Raw genomic sequence first — 27,962 nt, forward strand, 5'->3', positions numbered from 1 at the left:
GAATGGGTATTAAGTGAAATGATGCATGTGGAGCATAGCACGAGGCCCTGGAGCACAGGGGATGAGAGAGAGAACAGCAAATATTAGTAATTATAAGGATAGAAGAACTTCTGCACAAGTATATTATTAACATGATTTACATGTTAATGCCATACTCCATAAAGTATGTTTTTCTTAATTATCTCATTCATAAACTGCTGACAAATTGGCAGTTAGTCAATCTGTTTATTGTTTTATTCACATCCACATATAGATTATATTCTCCAACTAGATATTATAAAACTAGACGGTTGGTTTTAAAAATAGTTTTATTCATATCATAAAAATATCAGAATAAAAGTACAACTCCTTGAAAAAATAGTACTAATAATTTATCAAATGTAATAAGTAATGTAATATAATTTAAGTATAAATAAGCTGTCTCTTAGGTGTGTCCTCGTTTGTAACTACTTCTTGAGGTCTCCCCTTGATCATGTCTAAGGATTATTAATCTTAACTAGATATAGCAATTCCTATTTTTTTTTTGTTTGCTTTAAATTCTTGTCTTTGCTTTAAATTATTTATTTCCCTCAGTGATTTTGTTCTGAGAGTAACCATTTAAAAGTGTACTTAAGACTCTAACATAATCTGGTCCCATTATAGCTACCCAAATTAAATGTTTTAGACCCAGCCACATGTGAGAAACTTGGTCAATTTGCTATCCAACGTCAGATTTTCCAGTGGGAATGTCTGATTGCTCCCACTTAAGTCAGGTCCACCTTCTGGTCCACTGAGTTGTGGAAGACAAGTTCAGAGAAAGAGGAGTCATGAGCAAGTAACACAGGAACAGCAGTTAGCACTTTAGGGATAAGGAAGGCCTAGGGAATGCTATTTTCATTACCCTGATCGATTTCTAAAGACAGCTTACTGTTAGTAATACACAATAAAAACCTATCTCATTTTAAATGAGAACTTTCTCATATTTTACAAATGAGGTTAAACTAGCATAAAGCCATTTAAGGAGATTATCAGTCCAATATGAACCAGTGGGATGTGACTCTGTAAACCAACCTATTTCTCTCCAACCTATTGCTTTGAGGTGTATAAGTCATTGATCTTACATGTCAGAGGATATTAGTTTGGGATAAATCTACTTTCTTTAGAAACTGATGGAGAAGTGGGAGAGCACAATGAAAAATGAAATATTGGTTAACATCAGTAATGTTTCCATCATCCTCACACTGGTATATGTACCAGCACACCACTCACACATTAACATCAGATTCCTTTTTATAACAACACAAAATGCTCCAGTGTTGTATCAGATCAAGTCTAAAAAGTTGACCTGACATTGGATAAATTCTTTTTCCAGAAGCATTTTGACTGATGTGTGTATATATAAACACACCAGTTAATAGCACAGAGCCAGACTAATGGAAAAGAGCACCAGAGATAGGAAATCTGGATTCTGGCCCAGGCCTTTATCCAGGTCACCCCCTGGGCCTTGATGTCCTTGTCATTAATGAGACAAGTGTTTTCGAATGTCTCTTCCAGGCCTGAACAATTCTTTGTTTCTAAGTTCTTTGACCAAGGTTACCAGAGCTACTTATGTCCCCACCATATTCCTCTGGTCACTTTTTGCAGGGCCACCGAAAGGAAGAGGCTCCTAGAGAATAATCCTAGGATAATCCTGGCCATCTGAAGAAATTCAAAGAAGAGGCCAATCTAAGATGGAGATGGGACCTGGGGAAACAAAAAAAAATAAACGAATACTTCAAAACCTGAATTCTCAAAGGAGGAAAGCATTTTAAATTTTATATTTTTTATCACAAAGGTGCTCCAAAGTTGAGGTGACATTAGTAGATTTTAATCTTGATGGCCAAAAAATATAAAGGGAAGTCTAAATTATGGAAGAATTTAGGACAAGTCTGACAATTTTTATTACATGAAATATCTATTTAAGCACCAGCGATCGTCAAACGACCATATTTAGTGATCAAGGTAATATTCTGCCTATGAGGCAAATATATGTCAGGTATGTTTGTTCTCCATAAGCCTACAACTTAGTAAAGAATATAAGACATGCAGGGACGCCTGGGTGGCTCAGTTGGTTAAGCAGCTGCCTTCGGCTCAGGTCCTGATCCCAGCGTTCTGGGATCGAGTCCCACATCGGGCTCCTTGCTCAGCAGGGAGCCTGCTTCTCCCTCTGCCTCTGCCTGCCATTCTGTCTGCCTGTGCTCGCTCTCTCTCCCTCTCTCTCTCTGATAAATAAATAAAATCTTTAAATAAAAAAAAAGAATATAAGACATGCATATGAAAATAAACCCAGATGGAATGTGATGTGCAAGAGAGCATTGCTCTAGCAGTTCAAAGGCAGAGTTGCCTGAACTGGACAAGGTGACCCCTGAGGAGACAAGACCCCAGCTTCAACATGGCATATCAGCCGACTGAGCAGCAACCAACTGTTAAGGAAAGTCAGAGAAGTTCTAGGTAGTCACAGAACCGAGGTGGACATCCTGGAAAGGACATCCTGAAGAAGGTGGAAAAAACAGGAAACAGAGACTGCTGTGGGGAAATGTGCATAGCCTGCTATGATGTTGTGAAAGGAACCTGAGCTTAATACCCAGTTTGAGTCCTGGCCCTGCTCCTTGCCTACCTGACCTTAGGCAAATCACAACCTCTGGGAGGGAGCCTCGGGATTCCCTCCTATAAAATGGAGATAAAGATCTTGCTCACAAAGATTTTTATAAGACCAAATGAAATAGGGGTGCCTGGGTGGCTCAGTCGGTTAAGCGGCTGCCTTCGTCTTGGGTGGATCAAGTCCCACATCTGGCTCCCTACTCCATGGGGATTTTGCTTCTCCTTCTCCCTCTGCTTACTGCTTCGCCTTGCTTGTATTCTCTCTCTCTCTGTGTCAAATAAATAAAACCTTAAAAAAAAAATAAAGACTAAATGAAATAATAAAATAATGCTTTTGTAAAACAACCTATTAGAGTTAAGTCTCAGGTGGTATATTTCATCTCCTTTTATTTTTTAAAGGTAACTGCAGACTCATTTCTTATGCTTTTTCACCCTAACTTCATAAATCAAAAAGGAACTATTTACGGAGTCTATAAACCACCCTGAACCTGGTATCAGTTTCTTGGATTCTAATATTTCTCTTACATGAAAAGGCCTGGGAAGTTTAGGATAACACAAAATTGATATAAGTTAATAGTGTGACTCAGAAAAGCTGCTGCTGTGTTAGGCTTTTTTAACAGAAAGAACATTCCAGATCCCAGACAGTAATTATACCATTGTATGTAGAATTAGACCATATCTAAAGTCTTGAACTCCACTTGTTGACATCTAGTGTGTTCAGATGAAGCTTCTGGAAACTACTATGTGGAGAACAGTTCAAAGAACTGAAAATGTTTACACTGAAGAGATCAATTGAAATATGGGAAATTAAACGGCTTGATACTTTCCCTGTAGGCATTAGGGGTCTCTTCTGAGTTTTTGAGTGGGAAAATGACATGAAGAAGTGATTCTTCATAAGATTTGGCTGTGTTGCTGAGTTAGTAGGATGACTCTGTTAGAGGCAGAGAGACCAATGAGGATGTTACTGAGAGGATCAGAGTGACCAGTAACTGACCCTAATCTGGATCCATCAGTAGTGAGGAATACAGGCGAAAAGGAATGATCAGAGTAAGCAGCTGGGCCAGGAATATTACTTCAAGGTGAACTTAAGGTACTTTACAGATAATGAAAGACACTGGGTTGACTGACAAGGGAGGGGAACAGTTCAACATGGCAGAATGGCACAGCTAAGAAAGGGGTAACAATAAGCAAGTCATATGTGAGGAGAAAGGAGAGATGCCAACCATCTGTTTAGAGTAACCTGAGTTAGGGTTTTGAGAAGGTGAGGTAGAGTTTAAATCTGATACTGAGGAAGAAAGCACTGTGCTTTGGGATCCATATATCTCATATATTCCACCCTGGAATAGGTGAACTAGAGGAGTTACCTCCAGATGTTCTGCTTATACAGATGTTTGGGCAGATCCTATGTAGATCGGTGAGATCTTTTCCATGTCCACGCCTTCCTCATTCCTCTTTTTCCATCTCCACCTTGCAGCACATCCTTGAAGACAAGCACAAACAATAAAGATTTAGATAGGTGAGTTTCCCGTAAATCAGGAAGACTTCACTGGCTAAGAACTAGATCAGTGGCTCTTAAATCAGGGAGATTTCTAACCCAGTACCCAACACCACCTCCCCACCTCCCTGCACTGGGACATTTGAAATGTAATAGAGACATTTCTGATTGTCACAACTGGGGCAGGTGTGCTATTGGTATACAGTGAGTAGCACCTACAGAGGCTGCAAAATACACTACAATGCACTGAATGAACCTTAAAACAAAGAATTATCTGACCCCAAATGTCAGTAGTGTTAAGAATAAGAGGTCCTAAACTAGAGGGACAAGGCTGGGCAGTCTGTATCAAAAACATCCTTGAGCCCACAAGACCTCTTTACCCTACCTGTGGGTTGAGCTGTTGGTTGCAAAGAGTCTTAGTGACTTCCCAGCACTTTGGCAGTTTTTGAGCTGAAGTTTGGGAAAATCAGCAGATGTTGGTCTTCCAATTTTCTTTGCTAAATGTACATTATTTCTACTCCAAGAAAGGTTGGTGTTCTTTCATAGTGACTATGACCTCAGCTCTGGCCTAGCAGTTCCTCTTTGTTTAATTACAGAGATGGAGTGTAGCATATGTATAAGGCCAAACATTTAAACTCATAGGGAAAAACATCCTAGCTATCTCTTCTTTCCTCAACCACTCCTTATCTTTCAATAAAAAATGTATTCAAAGGAATTGAGAATTGGTAAAAATCACTAGTGGTCATCTAATTTCTCAATGTCATTAGTGCATCTTACTCTCCTTCAAGAAAATGATTCTTGGGTGCCTGGGTGGCTCAGTGGTTAAGCCGCTGCCTTCGGCTCAGGTCATGATCTCAGGGTCCTGGGATCGAGTCCCGCATCGGGCTCTCTGCTCAGCAGGGAGCCTGCTTCCTCCTCTCTCTCTCTCTCTCTCTCTGCCTGCCTCTCTGCCTACTTGTGATTTCTCTCTGTTAAATAAATAAATAAAATCTTTAAAAAAAAAAAAAAAAGAAAGAAAATGATTCTTAACCCCAGATCTTGTCATTCTGACTTTCCTCCTCTTGAAAATCAAAGATTAAGAATATCACTTTGCATCAGAAATGTTTTCAAATTAGTTAGCAAGCATCAGTGTCTACAAGAAAATATAAAGTTGGGGGAAAAAGAAATGGACTAAACTAGAATGTGTCTTGAGGGCAATGATTCCTCATATTTATAACTCCAGTGCCTAGTAGAGAACCGGACACATAGTAGGTGTCCAAGAAATGTCTGTACAGTGAATGAATAAAACCTGGTGAGACCAGTAAAGAAGACACTAAGGTTTCCATAAAATGAGAAGAGGCTATAATCTAGGCTAAAACCTCAGAGAGTTGCTGACATACACTGTTAGAGTTTGGGCTTCCAGGAATTGAGGTCAAAATGATAGTATAATAGTACTTACTGTAGATTAGGCAGCTTCCTATAACGGCAGTGATCGCAGCAATCCCACTTACTACTGAGATTAGGATGACCCTGAGCTGGACTGGATTATCAGTACGGGGTGGCTCAACTGTGGAGGGAAAAGAATAGTATGAACTCTAATGTGTTTCCAGCTGCTGAATTCTATGCCTCATATCTACACAACTAAAAAGAATATTTTTCACTTCTTTCTCTGCTTAGCTCTCCACTAAGCACAACTCTTTTTTTTTTCTTGCATAACTCTTTAATCAGACACATATTTGTGGGCAACTAATATCCAGATTATCAAGTATCAAATGTGAAAAAGAAATTTTGAACTTTTGTATTTACTGAATTAAGTTGGCATAAAAAAGATTCTTGGGAGATACTTTAAAAGTATTCTTATCTTGGGGCACCTGGGTGGCTCAGTCAGTTAAGCAGCAGGCTCTTGGTTTTGGCTCAGGTCATGATGTGGGGGTCCTAGGATTGGCCCCACATGGGCCTCTGTGCTCGGCAGAGAGTCTGCTTGAAAATTCTCTCTCCATCTCCCTCTGCCCCTCCCCTAGCTCATGCATATACTCTCTAAAATAAAAATAAAATAAAAATGAGAAATAAATCTTTAAAAAATTAAAAAGTGATCTTGTCTTTATATCTCATTTTAATTTTTTTCACTTTTTAAAAATAAACATGTAATGTATTATTAGCCCCAGGGGTATAGGTCTGTGAATCACCAGGTTTATACACTTCACAGCACTCACCATAGCACATACCCTCCCCAATGTCCATAACCCCACCCCCTCTCCCAAGCCCCCTCCCCCCAGCAACCCTCAGTTTGTTTTGTGAGATTAAGAGTCTCTTATGGTTTGTCTATATCTCATTTTTAGAACTGATATTTCTATGTATTACTAATAATTAGTTGACTTAGTTGACAGAGAGTTCTAGATATACCTTATTTTTCTCTCTCTAGATCTGTCACACCTTTTCCCTTTGTCTCATCCACATCCAAGTTTTAGAATACCACCTGATTTCTAAATCTGTATATCATATTTTTGATCTCACTTTTCTCCTTACAGCACACACATTTTATTTAAAATGCAAATTTAAATTATAGATTCATTTACTTTAAATATTGCACAGGCATTGTCACAAAGAAACTACTGGGTTCTTTGTTTATTTTTCAGTTCTAATTAGTTGACATACAGTTCAACATTGGTTTTGGGAGTAGAGTTCAGTGGTTCATCATTTACATATAACACCCAGTGCTTATCATAACAAATGCTCTCCTTAATATGCAGCACCCATCTAGCCCATCCCCCACCCTCTTCCCTCCATCAACCCTCAGTTCGTTCTCTATAGTTGAGTCTCTCATGATTTGTTTTCCTTTCTCTCTCTGCCCCCCATATGTCCATCCATTTTGTTCCTTAAATTCCACATATGAGTGAAATCATATGGTATTTGTCTTTCTCTGATTGACTTATTTCACTTAGCATAATGCATTCTAGTTCCATCCATGTTGTTGCAAATGGCACAATTTCATTCTTTTTGATAGCTGAGTAGTATTCTACTATATATACGTATATGTACACCATATATTGTTTATTCACTTAATCAGTGGATGGCCATTTGGACTGTTTCCATAGTTTTGTTATTGTTGATAATGTTGCTATAAACCTCAGGATGCATGTACTCCTTAGCATGTGTATTTTTGTATCCTTTGGGTAAATACCTAGCAGTGTAATTGCTAGTAGTTCTATTTTTCGCTTTTTGAAGACCCACCATACTGTTCTCCTGAGTGGCTATACCAGTTTGCATTCCCACCAATAGTGCAAGAGGGTTCCCCTTTCTCTGCATCCTCACCAATACCTGTAGTCCTCCTGTGTTTCTGAACTCCAGATTTGAATTTCCAGCTGCCAGCTACATGGCTGGATGCCACCATTTCTACCTGATTTAAACTGAACTCACTGTAGTCTTTCCGAAGCATATGTCCAACCATATTCTCCCATTTCAGTGAATAGCAACACCATAGTTACCGAATAAGAGTGAAGCCTTCTTTTTGTACTCACTTCCCAGTAGGCTCCCATGGACTTTCCATTCTGTATTCAGGATACCTTTGCAGTTGGTTCCTTTTCCCAAAACCTCATGCAGCAACTGCCTTTGTTCAGGTTTCTCTTCTCCCCACCTAGTCATCTCCATACTGATCCCTTTGCCTCTGGTTCCCTAGGCTCTAATAATTCCTACACATTCTGCCACAGTGATCATTTTAAAATGCACATTTGACTTTAGTGCACCTACCAGTTAGAGACTGGGGAAAGTTGGTTTTCCTTTTGTTTTTTTTCTTTTCCTCTAAAACTCCAAATTGCGTGAAGATGAGTGATTACCAGAACACAGACATATCTCTTCCCCCAGCCCAGAATGACAGGGAGGCTTTTCCCATTATCCTGGGAATCTAAAAGCTACACAGGTTCTGACTCACTCCTGGCTTCCTCTCAGAGGCCACTCTTCACCCATCTTCAAGCCTCATTCAGCCTAGAAAGAGGATGTACGTTTGAGAAAAAGAAGGAGGAACTAGCAGTGGCAAACTAGCTCTGTGGTGATGCCCAGTAGGAACCTAGTAATTCACCATAGAGCAGACTTAGAATCCTAATTACAGAGGTAGGTGTGGACATTGGGCACATACAGCTTGTTAGCTGCACCATGAGTCAGACTCCCTGATTTACCTCCTTCCATGCACATGTGCCTTCCAGTATATTAAGGGCTAACCAATTTGGCAGGCCCAGACTAAAAGAATCATGGGTCCAAACGGTTTAATTAATAAACTTGGGGATTTTTTTAGTATGGCTATTTACATAAAGTTTTATATAAATATATTTTTAAAAGACTTTATTAATTTATTTTAGAGAGCGTGAGTAGGGGGAGGGGCAGAGGGAGAGACTGAGAGAATCTTAAGCAGGCTCCACACTCAGCATGGAGCCCAACATGGGGCTTGATCTCTCGACCCTGGGCTCATGACCTGAACTAAAATCAAGAGTCAAACGCTTAACTGAGTAAATATTTTTACATTAATATATTTATATAAAGCTTTACATAAATATTTTTACATAAAATAAATCATAAAAATATTTATGTAAAGCTTTGCTCTCATTGACTTGTAACGTTTTTATGAACTGTACACCTAATTTTTGTTTGTTTATGCAGTCAGCCCTTGACCACCCACAAATGCATCATTTGCTTTAGACTCTAAGTGACGTCTGCAGTTCAGATGTACCTCATTGGCTCAGTCCGTTAAGCATCTAACTCGTGATTTCAGCTCAAGTCATGATCACAGGGTCATGATATATGAGATCCAGCCCTGTGTAGTGCTCTGTTTCCAAGTTAGCAAACTACAGTACACAGGCCAAACCTGGCCTACTGTCTCTTCTTTAAAATAAAATTTTGCTGGAACACAGACATATCCTTCATTTATATCTTGTTTATGGCAGCTTCCATGCTATAACAGCAAAACTGAGTTGTTGCCAATGATCATCTGACTTACAAAGACTAAAACATTTACTATCTGGCCCTTTTCTGAAAATGTTTGTCAGTTCCTGTCCTAAAATATCATATACACTTATATTCCAAATATAATGTCCAAAATAAGGTGATTGAATCTGCTATAACAGTGTACTGATCCCTACCTTAGTCACAGCAATCTAAAATTGATTAAATAATGATGCATTAATAAAGTGAAAAGTAATGCTGAATTAATAAGCTATATGATTCAAACCTCACTTCTATAAAATTTTTAGAATCCATAAAAGATGACTGAAAGAAATGAATTTGGACTATTAATAAAATCATATCAAAATTTTGTTTGTATTTGAAGTAATTATCCTCAGGAAATTTTATCTCATTACCTACTGAAGAAAATAATGAACAAGTCCACTTCAAGATGGAAAGACATGAGAAAATCATTCACTAGAAAGAGCTACCAGACCATGTAAAATATCTCCTCTACTCAAGTAAAGATAAGAGGAAGATTTATATACTATATATCCATGTGCCACTATATATCAAATTCAGTGTATTATATGTTACAGTACAGCCACAAAATGCATTAAGAGTGGGCCAGGGGTGGGAGGGAGGCCTCCTGGTCTTCCATAAAATCAGCCATTTAAGTAAGACACTTATTTTAAGTATCTGAGTTCTATAATAATCTATTATGGGTTTAACATGCATAAATTTATATAAGCCCAATTTATTCCATTTTACATTATCAAATGACTTCACCTCTTGGGAACAGAAAATTCTGTAAGTTTACTAGCGGAAGGGTAAGGTATTTGAAGGTGATGGTATCTGGGCAAAAATGACCTGTATTTCCAGGCATTATCCTCAAGTAGTTTGTCATTGGCCTTCTTTACCAGACTTAGTTGTGAATGAACCAGTGGTTCTTAAAAGGCACATTCACTCATGAAAGGCAATGATATGATGCCATGGGACAATGGGAAGGAGGTGTCCCCCAAACAGAAAGTACCAAAGCCCCAAGGACAAGTCCAAAGAAGGACAAATTTTAGTGCTTAATATCAACAATATTGTTAAAATAACTTCCGAAGATGAGTACTTGATGGAGAGCACTTATTTGAATGTCTCAATTTTAGAAAGTTTATTAAAGAAAATAAAATTAATCTAGTAACACTATGCTTGCACCTTGTACAGTGACCTTAACAAGTCACAATATCACTTCATTATCATTTGTGGGTCCAAAAATACAAGAAATGCTATCAAAGTCAATATACACAACTCTAAAATGGATCTGGCTGAATTGCCTTTTTTTCAGAATTTACACAGTTAGAAAATCCCCAGCACAATGTTACGTACATTTTTGCCAGCTGAAGATCTGAGATACTGTTAAGTCGCCATACTTGACAAGACACACAAAGCTATGGTTGTTGGTTATATTGAAATCGAGTTCACTGCTAATAGTGTAGAGCTCAGTTTCAGGATCTTGGGAAACTGTTGTGCTGATTGCTTTTAATTCTTCTTCATGTTCCAACCAGCAGAGTTGAGGCTTTGGAAAACCTCCAGAGGTTGAACACATTATCCTTCTGATGTTACGCAATGGAGTTCCAAGGTCAGTTATAGTAGGGACAGGGAAGTCAGCTGAAGAAAGAAAAAAGATGTAAGTACACATCATTTTGTACTGGGGCAGTGGGGGGTATGTGAGGTTTTTAAAAAAATAAATTATTTAGCTTTAATAAGAATTATAAAATGAGCTATAACTTGTAACTTCCCATAAATCATTAATAGTTATGTATGATCCAAAGATCAACTTTGGTTTGAATTGGGTGTATCAATTCTTCATTACTTCTTTTTAAAGATTTTTATTTATTTAAGTAATCTCTATACCTCACGGCCCCTGAGATCAGGAGCCACATGCTCTTCCAACTGAGCCAGCCAGATATCCCAATTCTTGATCACTTTGGATGGAAGTAAGAGGACACTTATACAAAGAAATAGATCTATGTGAATAAATACTGACATAGTATTTTGCATTTGTAAGATACGAAGAGAAAAATAATAGACAACATTTACTGAGCACTTAATGCTTGTTGGGTTTTGGATACTACCTCATTTCATCTCTACAATAACCCTACAAGGCAGGTGTATGTCAAGAAAGATCAAATGTCAGAAATATCATTTGGTTTAACCTAATATGATTTCTGTTTTGTAAATAATCAAATCGAAGTTGAGAAATCATGAGTAAGTGGCAAAACTGGGATGTGAATTCTAGTTTTTCCAATACCAGACCCCTTTCTTTCCTCTCTTCTCTTCCCTTGCCTGCTTTTCTTTTCCTTTCCATTCCTGCCTTTCTTTTCTTCCCTTCCCAATATTTGAGATACACAAAGTGGCTCTCTTGTTTATCTACTTATAAACTAATACTATAAAAAACACCTGTGAACCCACCATCCAACTTGAGAGCCAGTGCTTTGTCTGTAATTTACATAAATCTACTTGTATGCTCTCACCTTTGTTGTCTCCCCATTTCTCACACTTGCGATAACCACTACTCCAAATTTTCTTTAACATGCCCTTACTAAATTTTCAAAAGTAGCCTTTAATAAGATAAACCTCTGTCCAAACTGTACAATACTGAGCCTATAATCTCAACCCCTCTACTTCACTGACTCCCTTGCTATTTTGATATGCATCACAAGGCCACAGGGCCTTCCTAGCATTCATTCCTACAAGATATTTGAGGCACTCTTGCATTTGTGTATTTGACCCCCAATAAGATACTAAAGTATATACAAAGCAAAGCAGAGTGAAATGACTGCAGAGAGCACATGAGAAGATTTTCTAACCCACTTTCTTCCTTTTTCTTAGGCCTAAAGAAATGTGTAGTTCTCAGCCTGAGTGTGGGGGACCAAGGCCCGCATACTTCATCCCGTACAGTTAGATTTCTTCTCACAATTTGGAGTTCCACAGAGAGGCGTAGTATAGCCTAACGTAGTGTAGCCATTTTTTTTTAAGAGTTTATTTAGAAAGCATCATAGTGTAAACAAATTGTACCACTTGGACTTTCTTTTAACACAAGATGTATGATGCAAAGCGGAAGCCACTCATGAGGATTGTGCTTCTCGAAAGTTGGTTTTTTTTTTAAAGACCATTTGGGAACCATACATACATAATTAACAAAGATTTCCTTAAAGGCACAGGCTGGCCAAGATCCAACAGCTGGTTTAAAAGTCAGTTTTGCCTTTAAGCCCTGGGGCCAATTACTTCACCACTTTCAGTTTTAGTTTGTTCATCTGTAAGATGGGGTAGTCATACCGGCCTTCCAGGGTTCTAAGAATTAAATTACATCATTGATATAAATCATGAAGCACAAGGCCTGACACATAGCAAATCAGTTAGTAGATGGACCTCTGTGAGTCTTAAATTTGTGCTTAGATGAACTCCCTCATTTAAATCAAGTTGCCCTGTGAAAACTTCCCAAACCACCCAGTAGCACTATGACTAATAAGAGAAAGGGGAAGTTATGGCAAGTGATTATAACTGCCAGGAAAAGGAAAAACTTGAGTTTGGTAGGAGGTGAAGTCATCTTTTTTGCACCAACCCTGTCTCTAAATTAAGTCTGACATTTTCCTGAGCCATTTTTAGTTGACATTTCCTACTCCTGCAATTTGTCTTATGAGATCAAATCATTATAATAGTAGCTGACATCAAGAATATTCCCTTTGTAGGGTGCCTGGCTGGCTCAGTCAGCAGAGCATGCATCTCTTGATCTCAGGGTTGTGAGTTCGAAGCCCACAAAATAAAATCTTAAAAAACAAAACAAACAAAACAAAAAAAAACCCCACAAAGAATATTCCCTTTTTTTCTTACAACATCAATGTTATGTATTATAACCTGGAATGACAAATCCGAGTAACCCATATCGTAAATTATGATTCATCTTCATTTCTGTGCTCTGCTTTTCTGAGACATACTTAACTTCAAGAATACTGAAAATATTCTGTATATTAGAAAGCATCTTTGCAAGGTCTGGCTAGCCTTTGCACAGCCTCAGCTGTCTCCCATCCCTTCAGTGAGGGGATCCATCTCAAGTAACAGCACCTATGGCCTTGCAAGACTGTGAACCATCAAAGAATTACTCTTTTGTATCTCGTTTTAATGCATTAACCCACATTGTTATAATTCTGAATGGGTAGAGTAAAAATATCTTATTAGGAAAGGAAGAGGTGCACAGTGTTAGAAACGTAAACATCTGTTATCCTTTTAATCTGTTAACTAGCATATCTAGTTCCCCAAATGCTGTTTAATGGAGGCTTTTTAGATACTGTGATGCTGATATTCTATCATTTTGCAATCTTAGGCGAATGTAGAGACCAGCTTTTTCAGTGCCTAACCTGGGGAAGTCTCAGGTGTTTGAGGAAACCTCTCAGTCCCAGGCAAAATGGGACAGCTGGTCATCCTTGTCAAGTAAGGAATTATTTAATGTCTCGTTTCTCAAACTGTGGTCCTCGCAGCCCTAAGAACGGACATCACCTCATGATCTGTTAGCGCAGAATCAAAGATCCTTTATTCCACCCCTACTGAACCTGAATCTGCATTTCAACAAGATCTTAGTGATTCATAGGGACCTTAATGTAAGAGAAACACTGTTGTAACTGATGCAGATGGAAAAATCAGAATTAATTGATTATGAGTCAAATGAAAAGTTTCCCTTTTTGTCTTTGCACATCTGACTTTTGGGCCTGCCCCTCCCAGCCCTTTTGAGGCCCCCAGCACTCTTGTTGCCTTTTGAGCTGTCCCTGGTCTCCTGCTATGGTCTGCTACTAGGGCTTGTCCTTCCTGAAACTTCGCCTCTTCTTCCAGTCTTTATCTTTCTATCAAAATGTACATAATCCTGCCTCTACTTCCATTTGGGCATTCTCTTTGAGGACTGCCTATATCTAATGTAATTACCTACTACAGGTTCATATGTTCGTGGTGCCACTGTCCCCAGGTAACACATTTTCATTTTTAATAGAGATCTTATAGGGGAAACAATGCTGAAACCAGCAGGAGAAGCAAAAATGGTGGGAATTCTAGGGATCAGTGTAGGTCAGCACTTTATAAGATGGCGGGCTTGGTAGAACCCTTAAAATCACACCACCATATAATCATGGCTCTCTCTGTGAGTAGGGAATACACAGAGGGAAGGTCAAGGTAATCCCATGCAACTGGCTTACGTCCTAAGCTTTAGGTGTGGTCTGGATGCTAAAGTGTATGAGTCAACATAGCTGGAGAACAGGGAGGGAAGAGTAGCAAAGAGTTCAGCAAGGATCCACTTACATTATCTATTATCAAGGTGAATGATTAACTTTTATTAAGTGATAGGTTCAGTTTCCACGAAAGGCCCCAGTGTCCAGGAAGAAAAAGAAATGTGGCTGAATTTCAAGTATGGGGGAAAGGTCAAGCAAGGGCTATCATCATTTCTCAGCAAGGGGCTCAGGCTACATTAGTATCCTCTGGTACCATCACCTGTGATTAACGCAAGGTTCCTTCCTACCTAAGAAATGCTTGCCTTCACGGTTAGATGTATAAGTTGAGTTTTGATTTATGAATTAATTTTCTTCCCCGTTACATAAATTATGCATCCAATCCTCTAATGTCTAACTTTGTAGGAATACCCATTAGATGAGTGGTTCAAATCCAATAATAAATATAAATCATAAAATAGCCATAGGCATTTGAATATTACTTGAAAAGTATCTCTGTCTGCATTGTTCTAATACCTTTCAATATACTTTCACAAGAATATGTTACTGTATCAAGTGCAGCTAACAGTTCAGCTACATCAAATTAAGTGTGTCCCCTTATGATTCAGAAGGCACTTTAGGTCATTATAGTGCCCCAGGATGACTGTCATGAATTTGGACTGTCAAAATGCCAGAAACTCACACTAATCAATACTTCCAGGATGTCTTGGAAATCAATTAGGGTTTATTGTAAAACTACAGACTTACTTAACCCTAAATGAAGATACATCCCTCTTCTGTAAAATGTTCAACTAAATTAATAGGAGTGTATCTTTAAGGGCATCAAGAGTCTGCCGGGTTATAGGAAATCAGAAAAATCCCACTGACCTCTGACCAATAACATCACTGAAGTCATGTGTTGCACTTTGTAAGACCCTTTTTCGGGCTTTTGAACGATGCAGGTGTATTTGCCATTGTCTGACAGACGCAGAGCCAGGATCACAATGGAGAGGTTCTTGGTGAAGTCAGTGAAGGTGCGATTCTTATACTTGGGCCACACTTGCTCTTTTCCAGACATGATGGCCACGACCATTTCATCATCCTTTTGCCAATAGATTCGAACTTCTGTCAGTTCTTCAGTGGAAATGTTGTAATTACAAGATAGTACTGCTACTTCTTTCACCGTCTTGTTCACCTGGATGATGCCTAAGGAGAGGCAAACAGAGAGGATTTTCTATCTAGTAAATACAGCCACTTGCAGAAGCAGGAATTCCAAGTCGGCAAAAACAAACTCAGGGTGTTGTATCTAGTGACTGCGTATGATCAGAGAGTTCAGTTTGATTTTGATACTTTTGGTTACCAGTCTTTTTTTCTCCCTTTTCTAAATTGTGGTTTAAAAATGTAAAATATACCATCTTAACCATATTTAAGTGTACAGTTCGGTAGTATTAAGTATATTCACATTGTTATGAAACAGATCTCCAGAACTTTTCATCTCGCAAATCTGAACTCTGTATGCATTACGCCACTCTCCTTTCTTTATGCCCCCAGGCCCTTGGTAACCACCACTTAATGTTCTGTTTCTGTGAGTCTGACTACTTTGGTTACTGCATATAACTGGAATCATACACTGTTTTCTTCTTGTGAGGGTCTTATTTCACTTAGCATGGTGTCCTCAAGGTTCATCTATGTTTTAGCATCTGCCAGAATCTCCTTCCTTTTTAAGGAATAGTAAGATAATGATAATGATATTCCATTGTATATATATACCACATTTTCTTTTCAATTCATCTGTCAGTGGACAGTGAGAGAGAAGGTCCACTACTCCCACAAGAAGGAGGACTTTAGGAGACCGGGCAGATGAATGTCAACTATGGGTACACAATGTACTCAGCCCGATGGGGATATGGAAATCACTGGAATGTGAGATCTTGAAGGGACTTCCATGTTCATTCATTTTTGTGTTTTTATTTATAGAGGATGAAACAGCCCAGGAAAGGAAGCTGTCCCAGCTCTACACTTTCTGGTGCAGACCTTTTAAGCCACCCACTCTCCTTGTTCACTGGTTTCCCCAACTTTAGTCTCCAGTTACAGGATAAATAGGCTAACACTGCCCACACCCCAGCCGGACCCGACTATTGAGCTCTTTTGCTTTGAGAAACAGTCCTTTTCTTTCTAGGCCTGGATTGGCCTCATAACCTCAGGTTGAATTGGCTCCTTAACTTCCCCACCAGACGAGGTGTAGTTTATACCTCCAGACTATTTCTCTTCAGTGACCCTAAATTATCCCTATCTGGTCCTGATCTCTTTCAGCTCTCTGCCATCCATGCAACAGTTGCCCTATAAGACGGTTCCCATTTAAAACATTCTGCCCACTTTCCCATCAGTGTATTCCAGGATTACCAACATTTCAGTAATCAAGCTCTGTCTTTTTGTTAGCTCCTAAGCATTTATCAGTGGCACCAAATTTCCCTGTCAGGCCGTGTTTTCCGATTTTTTTGGTCATTCTTCCTTTGCTAGGCTTGACTTACAAGCAGATCCCCCAAGCCCCCAAGCGCAAGCTCTTTCACAACTCGCCACCAGCTTCCTTACCCAACGCAATGATGCCCTGTATCTCCCAGAGCCATACAACCTTCCCTGGGGGGAGGGGTTGCTCTCTAGGGATCAAGTCTCCAGTCCCTCTCTGTCCTCAGACAGCAGGATCACGAGCACTAGGACCTCTCTATCTCAACAGCCACTCTTCAGGCCTTCATCAGACTGGCTATGGGTCACACAATGTGAGGAAGTGAGTTTTGTGATGGCAGATACCTTCATAGCAGGGTGAAGGAACTCAGAATGATCTAAGGGACCCCTTTTGGCAATTGTGCTGAACACTGCCAACCCCAGCTTTAAGGAACAGATCTGGAAAAGGGGGAAGAAATGAAAAGATATACTTGAGGGGAGCATATAATAGCTAAATAACCTGAGTTCTCTTTAAAAAGATAGAGCAGAATCAGACTGATAGGTGTAAAGAAGCATGAACTATGGGTTTCTATTGACTTGGATTCTAGCCCCAGCTCAGCCACCTGCTAATAAATTCATTTCCTCATCTGTAAATAGGGTATGATACCAACCACCCAGGATCATTGTAAAATTAAATTCCATTAAATGATATACACGGAACAGTCCCTATTACAAAGCAAGTCTTCTGTAAGACTTTCCTCCCTGTCCCGACTCCTGCTCCCAACTTCTACCCGCTGGTCCTTCCATTGCACCCAGGGATTATGTCAGGGACTCAGGACTCTGGTCTTGCTACGGGCCAGACAGATACCATGACAGAAAGCAGCTCATTCACCCGGGATTCCAAATAGGATCTCTCCCTATGATCTATTTGTTCCCATCCGAAAAGACTCCAGGATTTCTAACCAAGTTTGACATGTGGTGGCATTAGCAAAAGAGGAATCTGAACCGAAAATGAGCTACTTTCAATGATGACTCTTAAGGAGTTTTTGTCCAGCCATCTGAGGAGAAGTGTGGGTGTCCCTCTAAAGGTCAGTGACCATCAATGAGATCCTTAATGTTCCTGTGTGAAATCCTCTCACCACACACTCATGCTGAAGAAGAACCAGACCGAAAAGAGGAACCAAAAATCTTCTGAGCAATTTGGAAATTCCACTGGGACCTGGCTTCCATACTCAGGCCTGCTGCATGCAGACAACTGAGAGGTCTCTGAAGTGTTTTGTCTGCCTCAGTGGCTTTGGAGGGAAGAGTCAGGTCCCTGAATTCTGAACACTACTGCCTGAAACCTAGTTGAACTTTGGACCTTGCTTTACCGTTTTACAGATGGGCAGAGTGACACTTAACCTAGTAAAGTGGGCATGAGGATTCTGTGAGGTCACGCACATGGGACGCCTCTGCAGTCCCTGGCACAGGCCAGGTACAGGCGGCTTCCCCAGACATCCATATGCCTGGTTCCTTGCTTCCCTCGGGTTTCTGCTCTGGTCCCCCTTTGTCAGAGATCCTTTCTCCGACTCTTTCTAACCAGCACCCTCCTCCCAGACTCCCCAACCATCCTGCTGCTCATTAGTCCCTTGCCCTGATTTATTTCTCTTCAAGCTTGTCCCTGGCAACCATTACTTTTGAGGCTACTGGAGCGGGGGCTTTATCTGTTTTGTTCATTGCTATATCTGCAGAATTTAGGACAGGGACGTGCCCATAGTAGGTGCTCAATAAATATTTGCTGAATGCAGGGCTACACATTAGGTGATGAGATCGGCCTCCATTCACTGCACATTAGAATCATAACCCTGAACAAGGTTATGATTGTTCCTTGGGAATTTCTGCAAAATGGGCATAATATATTCTGACCTAAAATTTCATGTGATTATCATGGGGATTATATGATACCCAGATGTAAAAGTGCTTAGTTAAGTATAAAACATTATACAGATTCCTAAATGGGGCTGTTCCTGTCATTCATAGAACGTGATTTGTTGAATCACACCTAGGACAGGCCAGAATCACCGTGGTAACTAGCTGACATCTGGACTGAACCAGGCATCTGCAACTGGGCAGAAAATCTTAAGTCCCCATGTGCTATGATGTATGTTATCTCACTGGGACTTAAGTGTGCTTTTTATTTGTATTATTTATTTTTTTTTTTAAATTTTATGTATTTATTTGACAGAGAGAGATACAGCGAGACAGGGAACACAAGCAAGGGGAGTGGGAGAGGGAGAAACAAGCTTCCTGCTGAGTAGGGAGCCAGATGTAGGGCTCCATCCCAGGACCCCTTAGTCATGACCTGAGCTGAAGGCAGACGCTTAATGACTGAGCTACCCAGTTGCCCCTTAAGTCTGCTTTTTAAATAAAGGTATTCTTGGGACGCCTGGTTGACTCAGTCAGTTAAGCATCCGCCTTCGACTCGGGTCATGATCTCAGGGTCCTGGGATCTCCCTGCTTTGGGCTCCCTGCTCAGTGGGGAGTCTGCTTCTCCCTCTGCCCTCCGGCGCCTCCCCCCCAACTTGTACTCTCTCTCACATGTACATACTCTCGCACGGGCATGTGCTCTCACTCTCTCTCAAATAAATAAATAAAAATATTTTTAAAAATACTAAAAATAAATAAATAAAGATGTTTCCTGACTCTAAAGGAGACAAACATTAAATTTATAGAAAGAATGGTAAATACAGCAAAGGGTAAAAGTCATCTATAATCTCACCATCTAGACATTTACTGCTATGGCCTGTGTATATCCTTCGAAAGGCAGTGATCCCTTGGGACACCGCTAAGTGCTCTTTGTGAGGTGAACCAGCACCCCTGGGGCTTGTGTTGGACTTGGGCTTGGTGCTGGGCACACAAGGAGGGTAAGTATCTGCTCTCCAGCCACTGATAGATTTGAGACCTGCCGCCTGATTTTTGCATCGCTCCTGACTTTCTCTTGAGACCCAGCCTGTATGCTCTGTACAAATCTGGCCCTTTGTGTTTCCAAATGGTACTTAAATCTATAAAAAGCTCAGGGACTTTCCCCATCCGGCTCTCTGCTCGGCAGGGAGCCTGCTTCCCTCTCTCTCTCTCTACCTGCCTCTCTGTCTACTGTGATCTCTCTCTGTCAAATAAATAAATAAAATCTTTAAAAAAAAAAAAAAAAAAAAGCTCAGGGACTTTGAATATCGGGGTTGTCCCAGCAAGAACCATGGCTCATAGGAGCCCTTGACTGGCAGTGTTCAGATAGTATGTGACAACGGAAAGAGTCTCTGTGGCACTCTGAGGGCATTCTTTTCCCTCTGGCTCAGTCTTCCTCATGCCATAGACTTAGAGGCAACACCTTTCCTGTGTCCCTGGCCCACTCCTACCAAAGGCCTCTCCCCTCCTCTTGGAGCTGTGCTTCCCTGAAAACACCCCACCTCTGAGAGAAAGCTGCCCCTTTCAGCGCCTGTGAGAGCTACCCTGTTAGACCCTCTGCCTTATAACTGCCAGTTTCCGGAGTCCAGGAGTCTAGTGTTTTGCTCCATGGACCCAACCAGGAGTAGAGAGGAGTTCAGGCAGCCCCTCCCTTCTTAGGACAAAGTGATCCCCCGTTCTGGGCAGCAATGGCAGGCCAGGGATGGGTGGTAGTCCCGCTTCCCGGCTGGACCAGAAGAGGAGGGTGTGTGGCAAATCCCTTTCCCTGAAGCCAAGCCCCTGGCGCCCCCCCAACCCCCCCCACCAAAACTACATCACACACACACTCCAATCCCCTCACCCCTGACTCCAGGCTCCTCATCAAAGCTCTCTGACGCAGCCTCCTGACAGGTTTTACACCATCACTCTGGCAGCCCTACAAGCCATCTGAATGCTTTAGCAACACTTCTTTTTTTAAAACATCATTTCAGAGATTTACCACCCAAACCGAAGGTCTGTTGCCCAACAGCATCAGCATCACCTGAGTCCTTGTTCAAAACACAGACTCTTGGGCCCCTCCCTGGCCCACCTCAGCAGAAACTGTATTTTCCAAAAAATATACAGACTTTATTTTAGAGCATTTTCGGTTCACAGCAAAATGAATGTAAAGTACAGAGCGGTCCCATATACTCCGTCCCCTGCAGCCACACAGCCTCCCCTACCATCCACATCCTATGCCAGAGGGTACATTTGTGACGACCAAGGAACCTACATTAACCCCTCATTACCACCCAGAGTCTGCTGTTTCCTTTAGGCATCATTCTTGACACTATACATTCAATGGGTTTTCACAAAGGTAAAATGACATCTGTCTACCCTTATAGTATCATACAGAGTTTTTTCACTGCCCTGAAAATCCCTTATGCTAGAAACTGCTTTGGACAAGGTCCCCCGGGTGATTGGTATAGACCACGTCCCTCCTTAAAACCCTTCTGTGTCTTCCCAGTCTCTCCAAATCACATTCAGATTCCTGACCATGACCTTCTAGCCTTATGGTGGAGTCTGGTACCTGCCTGGGCCTGTCCCACCACGCTATCTCCACTTCCTTGCTCCTCTGCTTCTTTCACATGCTGCTTTTCTGCCTTCACCCCGCTCACTCTCACCATTCTCCCCTCTGGCAGAGAGGTTTGCTATGCCTACCCTCATTTGAGGGGTTCTTTGATGGATTGTCACATTCTTCCTACTGACTGTAAAGTCCATGAAGGCAAAAGTCATGTCAATCTTGCTCACAACTTGTCCCCAGGACCACAAAAGTATCCTACACAGAGGAGACGTTCAATATTTGTTGAATTAAGAGATGAGTACACAGAAGAAAAAACACTTGCGCCCAACTCTTCCTTACTTTTGTGCCATTGTCTGCGCTGTGGCCCCACCCAGAATTCTCCGGCCGTCTCTGGGCCTTGGCCATAGAGCCATAAAGCCCACCCAGCCACCCCAGACACCCTGGTCCCACCTTTCCCAGGTCTCAGGCTCTTAGAATCAGGACCAAGCACTTCGCTGCTCTGCATTAGTTTGGGGGTGAGTTGTGCATTCTTCGGCTAACACACTCAAATCTCTCAGTGGGCAGGAATCCCAGATGTAGTTTTTGAGTGTATCACAGGTGTCCGCACATAAGATGCCCAGGAATGTATTTGTTGACCTGGTACCACAACAGTAAAATCTGAATGTAGCTGTAGGACAAAGCGCTTTCCTAAATACTTTTCTTTAGAAGATCATCTCTTTCCACTTGCCTCTAATTTCCCTGGTATAATTGCTAAAACCCTGGTTTTAATTTTGTGTTTTCTTTCTCTTTTTCATTGGTTCCCCGGCCCCTCGCTGCCCCCCCCCCACCCCACATTTCTAGGAAGCCTGTATAAATTTCCTCCTAAACATTTTTAAACTCTTTGGACTCCCCCAGAAGACTCATTAGAGAGTGCTCCCCCAGCTTCCTAGAAGAAAATTGTAACTGTTGGAAATGTCATTGAATTGTCAACTGTATATAGTATCTGTTGCATAAATTTTGAAACTTAAATCACGGTTCTCTTGGTTCAGCAACCACATAGAATAGTAAGTTTCCCAGCCCAGGACAGAAAATGCACAACTACTGCTACAGCAGGTGTGTAATCCATGTGCCCAAACTCCTCTCCTGTCCCTCTTCCTCTCCCCAACCACCCCACCGCCCCACCACTTAGACATTCTGGTTGACGACAGCATGTTTAGACATGTTTTAAGTGAGCAGCTCTTAACACAAGGGCCTTTGACATTGGGGTCTTTGCAAACTGGCAGACTGTGCTGAAGCCCAAAAGCCTCCTCTTTACTTTGGGGACACCAGATGGTATGCTGTTTCAGCAGAAAGAGAATCGTTTGTTTTGATTTTAAAACCAAAGTCAGAACCATTCTTCAGCAGGCTGAGCCCCAATCTTCTCAACAGCCACCTTCCCCAAATCCAGCCTTGAAGGTCAGTTTGCAGGGTGACAGAAGGAGGCGGCACAGAAAATTCTACCTCCTAGACCCTGAAGCAGCAAACTCAGTCAAGCTCCCAGGAGTTCCTTACCTGAACAGAAGTAAAAAAGACTTGCTAGCATCAGGAGCTGGAAGAGTTTGAGATACGGGTGCTCGAGTAGTGGTATTCTTTGCTTTGCTGGGTGATTCATGGCTTCTGCGGCTTAGGATAGAGAGCGACAACAATTTCAAACCCAGTGAGACCTGGGTACCTCCCAGCAAGCACCAGGCAGAAGCTGCCTCACACAATTCAGCTACCTCACTCAGACAGTTCTCCTGTGTTGCTTGCAGAAACACTGTGTACGGTGTCCCTGGGTCTCCAAACTTCTGAATATAAAAGACTGTGGATTTACTTTCACAACCTGAGAAGGAAAAAGAAAAAATGAAGTCACCCAGGAAGGAAGGTTGGCCTAAGTATGGGTCATAAAACTCCCTAATTGCCTGCCTGAAATGAGTCGGGAACTTTAATCTGAGCAACATCTAAACCACACAATCTCAAGGGTAAAGAAAGGTCGGGGGAACTCCGAGGAGGTGATCTTGCCTTGTACATGTTTCCAAAATGAACCACAGCTCTCCCATGGAATGGTTCTCCTTAATGGAAACAATAAGACTTTGGTAGAAGCACAGAGAATTGTAAGGGCCCTCAGTATCAGCGGCCAAAATTCAGATCCTTTTCAAAACATACCAAGAAACGCAAAACACCAGTGAGGTCATATTTTGTCCAAGGCAAGACTTAAGTTATGAAACTACTTCCTTCTCAATACATTAACATAAAAAAGTATCTTCATTCTTAAGTGTCCTATACAAAGAACATGTCTTAAACTGGCAGAGGTTCTGAATCAACAGAAAAATCTGTTAGTAAAAAGGAAAAGACATACTACAAAAATTACTTATTTATATTATGTATTACCATGGGAAGAAACGGATTTTTTTTTCAGTAAATTTATCAAAATTTAGAACAAAAAATGAATGTGGTGCTCCAATGTGATCTTCAGAGCTTGCCACCACAGACATAATCCAATGCTACTCAGAAGACATTTAGGGGTGCTTGGGTGGCTCAGTGGATTAAGCCTCTGCCTTCTGCTCAGGTCATGATCTCAGGGTCCTGTGATCAAGGCCCACAACAAGCTCTTTGCTCAGCAGGGAGCCTGCTTCCCCCCCTTCTCTCTGCCTGCCTCTGCCGACTTGTGATCTCTGTCTCTCATATAAATAAATAAAATCGTTAAAAAAAAAAAAAAAAAAAAGAAGACGTTTGGTACTCCTTTTTGGGAACCACACTCCTTTTAGTCAGGATTAACTTGGATTCACTTCTTCATCAGAGTTTTATGAGCCATAACTCTGTTGACGACTCACTAGCCATGCTGGGAAGCCTCAGCGTCCCATGGGAATGGGACCCCAATGGGCGGACTCCTTTGGAAGCAAGTATGCATCTTGGAGATAGGAGTGACGGTATGTTTATTTAAAAGGCAGACAGGTTGTCGGTAACTATTCCTACTGAGCTATCCCATATTAAGATAAAAGTAAATATACTTACTGGCTGAAGAACAAGTCCTCTTTTTTTCTTGTGTTTAAAAAAAAAAAAAAAAATCAAATAATAAGGTTCCAGTTCTGAGATGTTCTCTTCTTGCTGTCTCCAAAATAATGGCAAGTTGCTCAGCTTTTCTTTGGGTGATATACCAGAGGTGGCAATCCCCTTCCAACTTCCTTTACTCACTGGAAAATCAATCTAATTTTCTTTCACCAGAAGCATGTAAGTCAAAGCCGGGGATGGGTAGGTTGTTATTTATGATTTGAGGAAGCTTACCCTGCTATCCCTTTTTGTCAGCAAGCTCCTCTGAGGGTGTGGCCAGGACAAACCACACAGTCCCTCCCTCACAATCTCACGAAAACCAACAGTCTCAGGGGAGAGAAGACTCTAGTGGGCAGCTGGGAGTGAGTGGGAGACCAGAGAGGGGGAGGGCACTGGCTTTGGCATTAGATAGACTGTGAGTTTTGTGGGCCATTAGTTTCTGAGTCTCAAGTTTTGTTTTAGCACCCAGTTACCTCTCTCTACTCAATAGTCACGCTGCTGCAGGAGTGGGCTGTCTACCTCGTATGTCATGGTCACTTTCTGGAGAGTGCTGGGCTCACTAGGCCACCCTCAACCGCACTCCCACCTCTCCACCCCCACTATCTTCACAGGCGGGACTTCTGGCAGCCATGTTGGACAGGATCCCAGACACCTCAGGTGAGCACAATGATAGAACTGAGGGGGTAGGGTAAAGAAGATTTTAGTGCCACCCCCCTCCCCACCCCTAGCCTCCCTCTGTTTTCAACCAGACTATATAGAATTCTGGAGTATTCTGTGGGTAAACAGCTGACTCATACTGGCATAGCTGACCAACAGGTTTTGCACAGATAGAACCTCCCAGCACCTTGGATGGGCTTGCACTTTTTACAGTCTGCTCCTGGCCCTGGGGTATCTCTTCTCCTTTGGCATGGGATACCCCTTGCAAGTTCTGTACTTAAACATGTGCAACCTGGAGCCACTCTTGACCAGAGGAGGTTGGAAGATGACAGCTTCCATGGGGAGTTCTGAGAGACATTCCATGAGGGTTTCCAGAAGGCCCCAGTGAGACTGAGTACTAGCTGCCTGCAGCAGAGGCCAGCATGGCAAAGCATGCTTTACTGGCTTTTCTTTCTTCCCTGTCCCAATCCTCCCATTCTGCACCGCCAGATTATATTCCCAATAAACTAGATGTTTGTTTCCAGTTTTGCTTTCTCGATACTCTAGGCTAAGACAGGAGGGAGGCTTTTATGGTACAGACACAATAGTTTTCTATCTAAATTTGTAAAAGTAGAAAGGTAAGTCAATTCAGAGAAAAAAGGAAATGACAGTAGATATGTTACATGAATATGGCAAACATTGTGACTATGGTAGAGAAGTGTCTGAACTACTGACTTTAGGCTATTAGAAAGTAGCCTTTCCTGGAAAAATTCACAGTGTAAGCTGCCATCTAGCCTAATATTTCTCAGTATTAAGGAAGGCACTGAGATCCCTTTAAATTAAAAGCTGACAGGGAAGGATGACATTTGAGGCCCCTGGATATCCCTGGGGTGACAATCATCCTGAAGGAAGAAAAGGAAAGAATAAAGGCTTTTCCACTTCATCATTGTGCTTAGGCTCTGACAAGGGCTGCAGTGTGGCAGATTACAGGACTTTGCTGGGGAGAATATAGTCTCCAGGCTCAACTCATGCCCTGGCCTCAAAGAATTGCTGACTGCATTTGAGACAAATCTTATGCACAGAATGAGTGGTGGCTTCTCTGACGTGATCTTCTAGGTCTGCTCCCACCCTGGCCCTCCTGGCATACTGTCCACAATGTTAGGCTTCCTGGCCACCCACAGGAAGTGGCTGTTTGGGCTATGGTGCATCTTCAAACTGAGATAAACCCCCAAGGGCACCTGCAGATTTTCAAAAGGTATGCAGGCCCTGGTAATTTCAAGAGAATCTCTTTCCAGATTTTCAGTTTATTTATGGACTCTTCTGTAAAACTTACCTGCAGTGAGAAGGACCTTGTTTTTCTCCATATTAGAAGAGAAAGGCTCTGACCTGATTTGAATGTTCTAGAAAGTGAAAAAACTTCAGGGTGCCAAAGAAAGAAACAATTGGAAATACTGGACTTTTAAACAATGCTGCCTTCTTAAATCAAGATAATCTAAGCCCAAGAGAGGGTCTCATGCCCCCCACCCAAATTGTGTCCACGTTTCTGTAGAGGTACAAATGTGCCATTAGACGCAGATGTTCTGTACAGCGGGGTGACAGGAGTGGCGGCAGCATTTACTAAATAAACGTGTCCTCTTCTACTTCCTGTCTTTTGGCAAAGGCACCATTTCTCTCGAGGCAGCCAGAAAGAGCAAAGAGAATATGCGTAAGAGGCAGGGAAAGCACCGGCACCTTGCCTCACCCCAGTGACAAGTTTGTGGCAGGGTTCAGTGGGTGGCGGCTCTGTCTGTCTTAGATTTGGAATATTCAAGCTCTATAAAGCCTGGCAGGCAAGACTTTCTATGACAGGGGGCCAGGTGTTTTCATCTTCTCTGTGAGGACAAAAAAAAAAAAAAAAAAAAAAAAAATGCTCGGTGAGCATTTTCATTCATCTGTGTCTCGCTCTGAGGGTCAGCTGCACATTTTCAGTAATGATGAGGAAGGATGTAACAACTTCTACCTTACAGTTGCAGTGACCTTCAGCTTCTCAGTGGAGGAGCTGAAAGTCTCCTCTGGCTCCTTTCCCTGCTTCATTCAAACAGGCTTATAACCTGCACCCAGAATAGGCCGTTCGATCTATGCTTTCAGACCATGATGTTCCCAAATGGTGTCATGGTCTGCTCAGGCTGGTAGAAACGTCATCAGTGTGAAGAGAGGTCGCCTCTTCCTCTTTACATTCTGGTTCTCTGAAATGGAAATCATTAGAATTCTTCAAGGGAGAAGAGAAGTGAACATTCAGAGTTAACCCTTATCCAAACTGTCCCTACTGCCCACTGCCCCTCTCCTGCCTACATTGGGCACTCTGTTCTCCTGCCTGGAAACCTTGAGCGTCCCTTAACTTTCTAGATGCCTTTCCCTGTCTCTTTGCCCGTCCTAACATCTTTCCTGAAAGGACCAGACGAAATGCCAGTTCCTCAAGAAGCTCTCGTTAACTCTTCTAATCCTCATCTGCTCTTTCCTCTCTCTTTGCTTCTAATGTATGTACCATTCCTTTGGCATGGCAAGCCAATTCACCTCAAATTTATTGGGTTTGTACTGTGAGCCCAGAACTGTGCCATGGGGGACGCAAAGATGAGTAGAATGGGAGAAAGAAAAATAAGGTGGAGGGACCCTAAGCAGAAGAAGCGAGAATAGAAAAGGAGCAGAGCAATTCGCTGAAGGGGAAGATGCGCCCCCAGCCCACGCCTCCCCCTGAGCAGCGGCTCATTTCTGTAAGTCACTATTTCCTAACCTTGGATTGGGAGATCCATCCACCAGGAGATTTGGAACCCTTCTTTGGCATACTTCCTGCCAGATGGCCTCGGCCTCTCTGCTTCTCTCAGTCCTCTTGGGATTTCCCACGGGGAGGGAAGCTCAGCGGCCCAGCTGACTCCCCAAGTTCCCCTCCCAGGCTTTGCCATGGGTCTCTGGAGCTCCAGCCTGCAGTCCTGAGGTAACAGACTTCACTGCTTACCTGCAGGCTCTCAATGAAGAGAAATACAGCTTCCAGGAAATGCGAAGTAACCACTCCGGTGGTGAAGCCTGGGGTGGGGAACACACCGAGGAC

General features: G+C 41.9%; 1 protein-coding gene across 3 annotated transcripts; it reads right to left on the minus strand.

Moving 5' to 3' along the window:
* Nucleotides 1-214: 214 nt before the first annotated feature.
* Nucleotides 215-27,896, minus strand: CD80 (CD80 molecule). 3 transcript variants are annotated; one of them, XM_082711558.1, is made up of 9 exons: nucleotides 27,648-27,732; nucleotides 24,206-24,232; nucleotides 22,930-23,033; nucleotides 22,724-22,834; nucleotides 15,157-15,474; nucleotides 10,403-10,684; nucleotides 5,553-5,660; nucleotides 3,984-4,099; nucleotides 215-1,722 (listed from the first exon to the last, which is right to left on the minus strand). In XM_082711558.1, exons 4-8 carry the CDS (start codon nucleotides 22,821-22,823, stop codon nucleotides 3,999-4,001), a joined length of 909 nt encoding a protein of 302 aa, XP_082567684.1. In that variant the 5' UTR covers nucleotides 22,824-22,834; nucleotides 22,930-23,033; nucleotides 24,206-24,232; nucleotides 27,648-27,732; the 3' UTR covers nucleotides 215-1,722; nucleotides 3,984-3,998. The 3 variants fall into 3 exon arrangements, with proteins under 3 accessions (XP_082567684.1, XP_082567683.1, XP_082567682.1); XM_082711557.1 differs by lacking the exon at nucleotides 24,206-24,232 and having other exon boundaries at nucleotides 27,648-27,896; XM_082711556.1 differs by lacking the exon at nucleotides 24,206-24,232 and having other exon boundaries at nucleotides 22,724-23,033; nucleotides 27,648-27,733.
* Between the last annotated feature and the right edge of the window lie 66 nt (nucleotides 27,897-27,962).

This window comes from Mustela nivalis (genome assembly GCF_964662115.1).
Source record: "Mustela nivalis genome assembly, chromosome: 1".
Taxonomy (NCBI): domain Eukaryota; kingdom Metazoa; phylum Chordata; class Mammalia; order Carnivora; family Mustelidae; genus Mustela; species Mustela nivalis.

Coding starts and splice junctions, on each gene's coding strand:
- CD80 (XM_082711557.1), bottom strand. CDS start 22,823: ATGAATCACCCAGCAAAGCAAAGAATACCACTACTCGAGCACCCGTAT. Junction 15,475..22,723: donor TCTTTTTTACTTCTGTTCAG/GTAAGGAACTCC, acceptor GCCTCTCCTTAG/GCATCATCCAGGTGAACAAG. Junction 5,661..10,402: donor GATCTTCAGCTGGCAAAAAT/GTACGTAACATT, acceptor TTCCCTCCACAG/TTGAGCCACCCCGTACTGAT.